This window comes from Galeopterus variegatus, unplaced genomic scaffold (assembly GCF_000696425.1).
Source record: "Galeopterus variegatus unplaced genomic scaffold, G_variegatus-3.0.2 Scaffold3794, whole genome shotgun sequence".
Taxonomy (NCBI): Eukaryota; Metazoa; Chordata; class Mammalia; order Dermoptera; family Cynocephalidae; genus Galeopterus; species Galeopterus variegatus.
In genome coordinates, this window is record NW_007729905.1 from 73,989 (window position 1) to 84,694 (window position 10,706).

The 10,706-nt window shown below is 45.4% G+C and overlaps 1 protein-coding gene across 2 annotated transcripts in view; it reads right to left on the bottom strand.

Annotated features, from left to right (window-relative positions):
• Positions 1–2,473, bottom strand: part of ANP32A (acidic (leucine-rich) nuclear phosphoprotein 32 family, member A) — a 40,642-nt gene extending 38,169 nt beyond the window's left edge. The window contains exon 1 of one of the 2 annotated variants that reach the window (XM_008585994.1): positions 2,249–2,473. In XM_008585994.1, coding sequence (XP_008584216.1) covers positions 2,249–2,302 — 54 coding nt within the window. In that variant the 5' untranslated portion in view covers positions 2,303–2,473. The remainder of the gene's footprint in view (positions 1–2,248) is intronic. The other variant, XM_008585995.1, reaches the window with a different exon arrangement.
• Positions 2,474–10,706: the final 8,233 nt, after the last annotated feature.

Genomic DNA, 10,706 nt, shown 5'->3' on the forward strand with positions numbered 1-10,706 from the left:
CTTTTGCCCCTCTTTTGCTCGCTTTCTCCCCCCCCCCCCATGTGCAGAAAGTGCCCCCTCCCCCGCCACCCGCGCCCCACCCCGCCTCCAGGCAGGGGGCAGGCGTGTGGGCCTGGAGGCTCCGAGGCGAGGGGGCGAAGCGTGAGAAATCGCTCCCAGTTCGGCGCGGCGCGCGCCCCTCCCCCAACACACACACACTCGGGGAAGTTTAAAGAGCCGGTTCGACCCGCTTTCGATCTCGCTCCCAGTTGGCCAGCAGTGTTGATCGTGTTCGCCAGGCGAACCGCGCCTCCAGACCCCCCAGCCGCGACCCCGGCCCCCTACTTGGCTCCCTTCCCCCTCTGCACTGGGGGCTACCGGAAAGTACGCGGGAAGACCGCGGCTCCGGCCCCCTCCCCCATCACCACACCCAGCCCCCAAATGCTCCGGGTCCGGGTCCAAGCCGGGATGGAACGGACCAGAGCAAGGCAAACCGCCGGCAAATTTTTCGCGGAAACTCCAGTCTTCTCTGGCGGCACCCACCCCCTCCCCGTGCGCCATAAGGCACTCGCACGTCTACAGCTCACAGCTGCGTTATGACGGGGGGGGAGGGACAAAAAGGATCTTGTTTGCAAAAGTCTCAGGTTTGGTGGAGGAACTAGTGTAAAGAGGAAGCAAGGCCTGTCTTCGCCAGGGATTCGGGTTTAACGGGTTGGAGGGGCGACAGGTCAGCGCTCAGTGCCACCCAAACTCCCAACTCTGTGGAATCCTGGCCGCGGAGGCTGGGTGTCCTCCCGCCCGCGCGCCCCTGGTCCCCGCGAGGGGCCCATAGGGGAGTCGGCCAGTGTGTCGGCCCCAGACCCGGAGGTCTCCTCTACTGAGCCAACTCGCAGAAAACAATCATGTTTGAAAGCGAGAGGGAGACAGAAATAAAAACGAGCGTTCGAGTCACCCACCCTCACTTTCCTCCTCCTTGGGGGTGGGCTTTCGCCCGAGCCTCCCAGTTCCCACCCGCGTAAGTTTCCTCCGGCCGCACTCCGGCCGCTGCCCAATCAATAACAGCGACGAGGCAAACTCCCATCCCGGCGCTGCCTGTTTGCCATGCCCGCATAAACGTGGACTCAGCCAGTACCCTCCGCGGGCACCAGCTCTGGGCACCTCGCGTCCTGACAAAGTTTCCCGTGCCCATTTATTAAACAGGCGCCGAAGGGCTACCGAGAAGCCCACCCCCGAGAAGGACGGGCCCGGGGGCTCGTGCCGAGGGGCGCCAGGGTCCAAAGGTTGGTATCTTCGGGAGGCCGGGAGGGGCTGGGGCGAGGGGGGACCGGGACGTAGCCTTTGGGCAACTTGCACTAGCGATCGCTCGAGGTGGGGAGGCGCGGGGATTATCTGTGCCTTTGCACGTTCGAAAATCCCTCCCCCTCTTTCGAATTTATCCTCCTTTCGGAAGGAAAGAAGAAACATCAGCATCTGGCCCGAAGGTGGGGTGGAAAGAGTGAGGGAGAGAGAGGAGGAGAGGAAGGGAGGCAGAGAAAGGGAGGGAGGGAGAGAAAGGGCGCGTTCACGAACACTACAAAGTTACAAATATGGCTCCCCCGTCTCTCGCCTCATCACTGCAAAGAAATGAAGACGCACTTTAAACTCGAGCCATTCCCAACTCCACTGCAGCCCCCTCCCCACGCGCTCTCCCCGGGGGCCTCGGCCCACATTTATCAGAAACTAAACCGGACTCGCGAAGCCCAAAACTTATTGTGTGTGTGCGAGAGAGAGAGAGAGAGAAAGGGAGGGGGAAGGGGGAAGGCGCGGGAGGGGGGCGGAAGGGGGGATACATTTATAAAACATAAACCCCCTTTTTTGTTGTTGTTAAATCCAAGAGGCAGCCCCTCTCCTCCTCCTCCCTCGTTAATCTTTTCCCCAGACGGAGTCACTGGAGCGGCGAGCACAGAGGGTTATTTTGCCTCGTTCTCTCCGACCCGAACGCGTGCGCCTGCTGGCCCCCGATGGGTGCACACTCGCACGCACACTCTCGCACCCACACTCGCACACGCGGGAGCACACGCACAGGTAGTCACACACCAAGGGCAGCGGCGGCGGCAGCCGGAACATGCTCGGATGGCACTGCAGCCCCCACACCTTGCAATTCATGTGCAGTCGGACCCCCAAACCCACACCTCCCGGGCCCCCACCCCCCAAAAAAGTGCCTCCCCCCAACGCGCGCACACACACAAAGTAGAATGGACCGACAGAGATATTTTTGGCAAATGCTCACATCAGAGGGCGTCCTGTTCCGCAGCTCTAAATGAATCCGTTTGTCCATTTCCATCTCTCGCGCTCTCTCTCTGCAGAGGATCCCGCGCCGGCGGAATTCAATCAATAAACCCCGAACCCACGGCCGCGCGTTTTAGGACTTTGAAGGCTCAACCAGCTCCGCTCGGTTCTCGAGCCCCCAGCACCCGCGGCGCACACTAACCTGATCACGGTGGAGGCGGGATCTGCAGCCCTGCGGTCGAGCGGCAGCAGCTTGAGCCAATTGCCGCCGAGGGTCTCCGGGCAACAGCCAATGGTGGCGGCAGCGGGGGGGGAAGGGACCAATGGGCGGGCTGCGCAGCCGGCCAGGGAGGATCAGCCATTTGGTTGAGGTGCCGGAGACGGACCCCTTTAGATTTCGGGGCGGCTGAAGAGCGCGGCGGCTGCTCCGTGGCTGAGCTATGGGGGTGGGCGGAATGGCGGGGGAAGGGAAGGTGACTGTGCCTCGAGGGCTGAGCCGCCCGGCCTTGCCAGCCCGCCGCAGCCTCAACGTTTGGCCGGGGGCGGGGCCGCAGGTGCGTTATACGAGGGGGAGGGGCGCGGCCGGAGGGGTCGGTCGGGGTCCCAGCCGGGACGAGGGCTTCGCGGGGCCGCCTCGGGCCTGCCTGCCCCGCATGATGGGGTTGCGGAAGGAAGCGGACGGCGTGAGGCCTGGCGGCCGCGGGCTGCCCGGCCGGAGAGCCGATGAAAAGCCTGGAAAGAGGGGAGGGGTCAAGGGTGCAGTGCGGGGAGGGGCTCGTCATATTCTTGGTCCGCCGGGTCGACCTCGAGGAGCGTGGCTGTCCCCCCACCTCCGCCGCGGCCTTCCACCCTAGGGCTGCGTCTTAGAGCCCGCGCGCCCCTTCCTCTCCCGGCCGCCTCCAAGTCTGACCACCGCCATCGTTGCCCCTCGAGTAAATAAGTAAATAAAAGCAAGATGTTTCCACCTTCGGATGACACCGCGCGGTCTCGACCCTCTCTACGGAGGGACATTTCATTTTGCTATCATGTAAGGACAGCTTGGAAAGAGTGATCACCAAGAGGCACCCAGGATCTTGTTTAGGCAAGAAATGAATGAAGACCACGGATTAAGAACTGTTGCTGAATGAATAGAATATATAAAAGTGAAAAAGGAAGGTGCTAATAAGTCCTCGTTTTCTGCGCCAAACACAGTTTATGGGCTTTATATACCTAGTGAAAGAGAACGGCGCAGAGTTTATTCTAATCGTCCACCCGAGTCATTTGGTTCGATTTGGGTTGCCAAGGAGACTAATTGGAGCACTTTCTCCAGATTTTTCAGTTTGCTTGCTTTGGGCTTTTTTTGAATTACATTAAGTTTTAAGAGACCTTAAAGCACTAATTCACACAGGGTTATCAACTTCTCATGGCCAGCCCTAGGACTTTGTGTACGAAGTTGGCTGCCTATGGCTGTTAATAACTTATGGGGATTGTTGTCAACAAGGACAGATACATCCTTACCTTACCTTTCCACACAACCGGTGTCTGTTCCTACACGTCTACAGGCTTCCCCACACACCCGAAGGTAGTTTTCTCGTTTTGGATACATTGTGCTTATTTTTCACGAAGTGGGTTCGAGGGAGAGAGAAACCAGTATGTATGGTGCAAATTTAAAATATTGTTACATAACACCAATACAATTTCATTCTTAAATATATTGAGGTTTAGGAGGAAATAAAAAGTGACAGAATGTAAATAAAACCAACAGAATGCTTACACTTAGGAAGAAACTAGTGACTTATATTGCAACTTGATGGATTTCAAACGTAAAGTCCTGCAACTAAGCATTTTTCTCAGTAAATTCAGATAAAATAATAAATGGAATTTGAAATCTGACTGTTTACTTTCAGTAGCTGGGAAATGTAAAATAAAAATTGAAAGTCATTGCTTTATTTCATCTGGATATATAGAGTGTAGTTTACTGACAACTGACATATCTGTCATCCTCAGATTTTGCTAATCTGATAGAAGGCTATTTGTGTAGTTGGAATTTATTCTTTAATTGTATTGGCTTTTTAAAACATGAGAGACCCCAAGTTTCCTGTCTTTGCCATTGGGTCAGTTGTTATTTTTGGACATGGTATTTAAGGTTGTTTTAAAACAGCTCTTCATCACAAACACTGTGAGTCAATACGGTGTGTAGAATCTGTGTAACATAGAAGTCCTGAAGTTTATGTTCTGATGGTAAATGCTCATCTTCAATTTAAAATTTTAACCACAGTTAAGACCACACTGCTACCAGTGTGATATGGGCCAGTGACTTTCCAGAGAAGTAATCCCTTAAAAGCCAGCCAATCAAATGCAGAGATGTGCACCATCCAGCTCTGCTAAAGGGAAGCAGATTGCTCATTTTAGCATCCAAGGACTGAAGAGGAAGACTTAGGAGCCCAACCGCCCATTAAAGATAGTGTTCTGAAACAAATTACAATTAGAATTGAAAAAATCATGGCCTGATTACTGAATTGAAATAGTAAATGTAACTATTTTTAGAAGCATCTTATCTTTATACATTTTGATAACAGCTTTTGCATTAGTGTTAGAAAATTGAAAGAAGGGCTGGACTGTGGCTCACTCGGGAGAGTGCGGTGCTGATAACACCAAGGCCCCGGATTCGGATCCCATATCGGGATGGCCGGTTCGCTCACTGGCTGAGCGTGGTGCTGACAACACCAAGTCAAGGGTTAAGATCCCCTTACCGGTCATCTTTTAAAAAAAAAAAAAAGAAAAAGAAAATTGAAAGAAACTTTCACTGACTGTCAATCATTACAGAAGTTGAAATATCCAAACAGTAAATTAACCAATTGAATACTTCCCATTTTCCCAACATAGTTTGAAAGAAGAAATTTCTTCCTATGTTTACACATGGATTTGTTTGTAGTTTATTTCTTTTTTATTTTTATTTTTTTCCTTTTTGTCTTTTTTCGTGTCCGGCAACGGGATCGCAACCCTGAGTGTTGCACCCGCACCTCGCTCAGCCAGTGAGCGGGAACCCGTCTGTATGTAGGATCCGAACCCTCGGCGGGAGCGCCGCCGCGCTCTCAAGCAGCACACTGTAGCAGTGCACCACCGGGCTGGCCCTGTAGTTTATTTCTAACAAAAATTTAATTTGATTTTGATTTTTTTATTATCAAAAGGAATTAGGAATATAGCTCAGCTAGAGCTGAACCCTTCATAACTAGACCAAATTTCAAAAAAATCTGCTCTTATATTCCTTATTTTACAGGAGTGTTTCTTAAATTACATTTTACTGCATATTATAGTTGTAAATAAATACTCTAAATGGCTCTGCATTTTGGAAAATATAGTAAGAAAAGAAGCCCTGTATCAAGGAACTGTGGCTGAATTTTAATATGGAGTGGGAACTGATGGAGTTCCTAACTGCTGAGAGATTCTACAATAGGAATTAGATCATGAAAGATTAGAGACTCTAACCTCTGGAACTGGGTTTGATTCACACTGAGAAGAATAAATGAGATACAACTCCAAGTTTGAGCTCCTAGAGAAAAAAATGACCTGCAAGTAAGGAAAAATATCTTCCTGCTTTCCAGAATATTTCCCAAGAAGAACCGTTCCAAACAAATGAGCAGCCTGTTTTGTTCTCAAAGACGTATGAGCAATGAGTCCTTAGCCTCTTTCAATACATATTGGAAAGTACTGTTTTATAAATATCCACGTTGCTGCAGCTGCCGTTTTAGCTCAGTTACCCTTGTTTGGTCTCTAAAGGTGGAGACCCTTTGGTTAGTATTCTTTTTTATGTGTCAAGCTAACGTATTCACATTTCAACTTTTTGTCCTTCAGCTTAAATCACATACACTAGAACCTGACCATAGCACTCTTTTCTCTACATCATGGTTCTGCTGCTTGGACCCCAAAGACAATGATATGGAAAGACTCTAGCTTAATTATGTTCTCTTTAGTCTTTATATAAATAGCTTTTAGAAATGTAGATTATTCTTTTGAAATCCATGGTAACAAATGTGAAGGTTACTACATTTTGATTTGAACAGCAAAGGAATGTTGAGTTCTAGGATCTAAAACATTAACTATTCTTAATTTTCTTTTGTTTTATAAAGCACTGGGTGATTTAAAAATAATTTTTAAATGATCGAATAACTTTATCAATGGGTTGGTCATGGAGAAAAAGCACTGTTAGATGAAAACAGTCATATGTGACTTTAAAACTTAATAGTAAAAATCTTAAAAGCAGCTTAAAGATGTTTTATTTTGAAAAGGAAAAAAACCTATCACCTGCACACTTGTTTGGAAATCACTAGAAATTTTGTGAATCCGTTTCTTAAATGTATTTACTAAAGATAATTTGGAAGTAACAATAAGGGGAACATTTGTTTACTATTCACCAGGAAGAAAACCTGGTGAATAAAAATAAGATAAGCTCTTATTTTTATTAAAATAAAATAATTATTTTATTTAAAAATAAGATAAGCTAGGGCCGGCCCGGTGGCGCACTGGAGAGTGCGCCGCTTGGGAGAGCGTGGCGGCGCTCCTGCCGAGGGTTCGGATCCCATGTGGAGACCAGTTCCCACTCACTGGCTGAGCGCGGTGCGGGCGCAACACCGAGGGTTGCGATCCCGTTGCCGGTCCCCGGTATGGGTGCAACACCGCGGGTTGCGATCCCGTTACTGGTCAGTAAAAAAAGACAAAAAGGAAAAAAAAAAAGATAAGCTCTTGTTTTTATTATTAAGATATGGCTATAAAGAAAAAGAATAAATGTCTTAAGGACAAATAATGGATTGAGGAGCTATAGAAGACCATGACTAAAGGCAATTTAGGTTGAAAAAGTAGAAATGCAATTAATTTATTAGAGTCTACTAATTTGTTTTAATTCATCTGGGGTTGAAGTTTACCTTTATGAAGAAAAGGGTACTATAATCTATTAAGATAATAAGAGGTAGATATTAGGCTTTCTAAGAACCTTTAATACGTTTACAATTTGCAAATGGTATTTATAATTTTTTTTTTTTTTCTGTCTTTTTTCCGTGTCCGGCAACAGATCGCAACCCTCAGTGTTGCCCCCATACCGGACCGGGGACCGGCAACGGGATCGCAAGCCTCGGCGTTGCTCCCGCGCCTCGCTCAGCCAGTGAGCGGGAGCCGGTCTGTATGTGGGATCCGAACCCTCGGACGGGAGCGCCGCTGCGCTTCCCAAGCGGCGCACTATCCAGTGCACCACCGGGCCGGCCCAATAATTTTTAACATATTTAGTAAAATTGTCCTTTCAGATTCTCAGCTTTGTAATGGCAGTTATTATTTGTACCTATAAGTAATTATTTGTTTTAAAATATATGTATTCTACAACTCTTAAATTAGAGATCAATTTAATACATTCTGAGAAATTAGTAAATTTTTAATGTATTTCTAGTTGAAATATTGGGTCCTTTCATGAGAGTATTTGTATATCCTAACCCTTCTCTGGAAATTTTGGATCCTAGCAACTTTAATATAAAATTTTTGAATTCTTTTGCACATGACCAAATGAGATAGCCATGTTAAGTGTTTGAGGACTCTTACCCAGCAGAGGAACATGATTTACTCTGCTGAAGAGGTTTTCTGACCCAGTAATTTACCCCAAATCATTTTATATGCCTTCGTGTGTGTGAGAATTATATCTCTTCTACAAATATTTATTCAAAGGCAACTTGACTAAGTGTGATAAACACTTTTCACTAGGCTGGACCAACTCATCATATCTATGTTCAGGTAGAGAAGCAATGCCATAGATAAGTGAATACAAGTGAATACAAGTATATTCATATACTCAGGAAAAAAGTCTACGAGGATATGTATCAAAAAATGTTTAACACAATTTTTGCAGTACTTTTGTATGGATGATGTTACAGTGTTTTCTGTTTTATTTTGTTTATTTTAGGATAATTTATTTGTATTTGTAAAGTTTTTCAGCTGATAAATAATTATTGCATTAAGAAAAAAGTTATTTTTAATGGAAAATATAGGTTTAGCTGATATCTGGGATGTTTGTGCAAGTCAGAATTCTTGGTTGAAGGCAACAGAAATTTGCCCTGACCAATGCAAGCTATTTTTATAACACTATCACAGAACCAAAGAAAACCGAGGTCCAGGAAATGAGCAGGAAACAGGATGCTGGGCAGTCTAGGGCACAACCAAGACAATGCTCTAGGCAGAGTCTGCAGAAGACCCCACACCTCAGAAGTCATCTCTATGCTGTGGACTCTATACCCCACCATGGCTTCAAATGATCTCTCAGCATCCTTCATTTCTGTGTCACTCCCTCAAAGTTCAAAGCCCTTGGCAGGAACATTTGCAGATGACCCAGCTGTCAGGGAAAAAGATTATCTGCCCCCTTTAGCTTCCACAGTGGGGTGTGTGACCCTGCCTTTTATCTATTTTAGTATTCCGCCAGGAGTGTTCTGGTGCTTGGTGACCAAAAAAAAAAAAAAAAAAAAAAAAACCACTATAGTGTTCTAATAAAATATACTGGGAATGTTTTCTCATGATCCATACTTATTATTTAATTAATTAAATAGTGATCCCCATCTTAGCTCCTCTCCTGCTTGCTACTACTTACTGGGAAGAGACTGCATCACCTATATAGGATCAATTTAAAGCAGAGCAAGTACCTGAAATCCTACTTCCATTTCAAATGCTTCCATTTCCAAATTTGAGAACAGAGGAAATAATATATTATTGTTGATGTCAATGAAAGACTTAACAAAGCAGAGCTGGTGATAACCTTAGGACTTTGAGAAGAAGTATTCGCAGTAGCAATATTTGATTTTAAGTTACAAATAATTTAGTCCTAAGGGATAATCTAAAGACAGAAATAATCTACATGATATATTTCATGAATAAATGCAAAAATCTCTAGATATCAAGTGGTATAAGTTCTTGAGTAGAGATGGATTATTGCTAATGGGTTTCTATCTGCTACTCTGAGCACACATGTTCAGGCTCAAGTGCAGAACTAAGCTGAAGGGTATGAGACTTGTAAAAATCTGTGGGAAATAGGCAAGTGGTCACAGGCTAAGTAAGGGTTCATAGCAGGATACAATCACTTTTAGGACAATTTTGAAGAGAAAGTGCTGGTGAAAGAAATTCAAAAATCTCGAACACATCAAAGAGGCCTACATATATAGGACAGTCATCAAGGACGTGCTTGAAAACATATTTATACTGGAATCTCATCTTCTTCCACATCATTTCAGGTCAGTTAATATGGATTGCTCTTCAGCTAGAAAAAGCAAATGATACCTGTGTTAGTCCATTTCTGTTGCTTATAGCAAAATACCTGGAATGGGTAATTTGTAAGAAAACAAAATTTATTGCTTAACAGTATCAAAGACTGGGAAGTCCAAAGTCCAGGGAACACATCTGGTGAAGGCCTTGGTAGTGACAGTAATGCAGGGGTCTCACATGGCATAATAGCAGAGCACAGAGAGAGAGAGAGCTCCTCATGCACTCTCTTTTTAAAGTCCTCAGAGCCACGCCCATTTTTCCAAGAATGGATCAATACATTCATGGGGGTACAGTCCTCACAATCTAATGACCTCTTCAAGGTCTCACCTTTCAACTACCACAATAGCATTTCCCACCCTCTTAACACTCACAGTAGGGGTCAAGTTTTGGGGGAACAATCCAAGACAATACCCTTGCACAGACTCTGAAAAATGTTGAAGGAATTCAACTGTTTTCTATTTCTATTAAAGCATGGCATAACTGTTTAGGAATAGAAGTTCCTTATAAGTATCAGTAACATCTTTCCAGAGGAGCAGTGCTAAAGATTCTTTTCATTGATACACAAAATGTTTTTCATGACCAAAACTTGATATTACAATTTTAACTTTTCTCAGATAATTTAATGGAAATTATGGCAGACTGCTAAATGTTCACAAAATCCATTTTTTCTTCCTGAACACACAACTTGTCTATGCCTCCCACCTGCCCTTGTAGTTAGATGGGGCCACATGACTGAGTTCTAGCCAGTACAGTATGAGTCGAAGTGATATTGCCACTTGAAGGTCTGAATATGTCACTGCATACTGACTTGGAGGTGACAGAGAGACCTTAGAAGCATTGTGTTCATGAGATGGAACCTCTCTCAGCTTGTATCCCTTAGGAGAGCCATTCCACCAACCTATTCACCTGCCCCTCAAGAGCTATACTGTGACCAAGATAGAAACTTTTATGAGGCTGTGCCACTACGTGTTTGGGTCTATTTGTTATTATAGCTGTGCTAACAAAGTTTTAGGGCTTTTTTTTTTTTTTTAGTCTTGTCCATTCATTTATGATTTTGTGGATTAATTGTAAATTTGGATATTGTAGTTGCAAGGTCTCTTTGAACTAAGGTTCAAAGCACCATAAAACAGTTGAAAGGATTATATTAAATAACAAGTACTTAGTCAGGCAGAGAAAAAGAAATACCACAT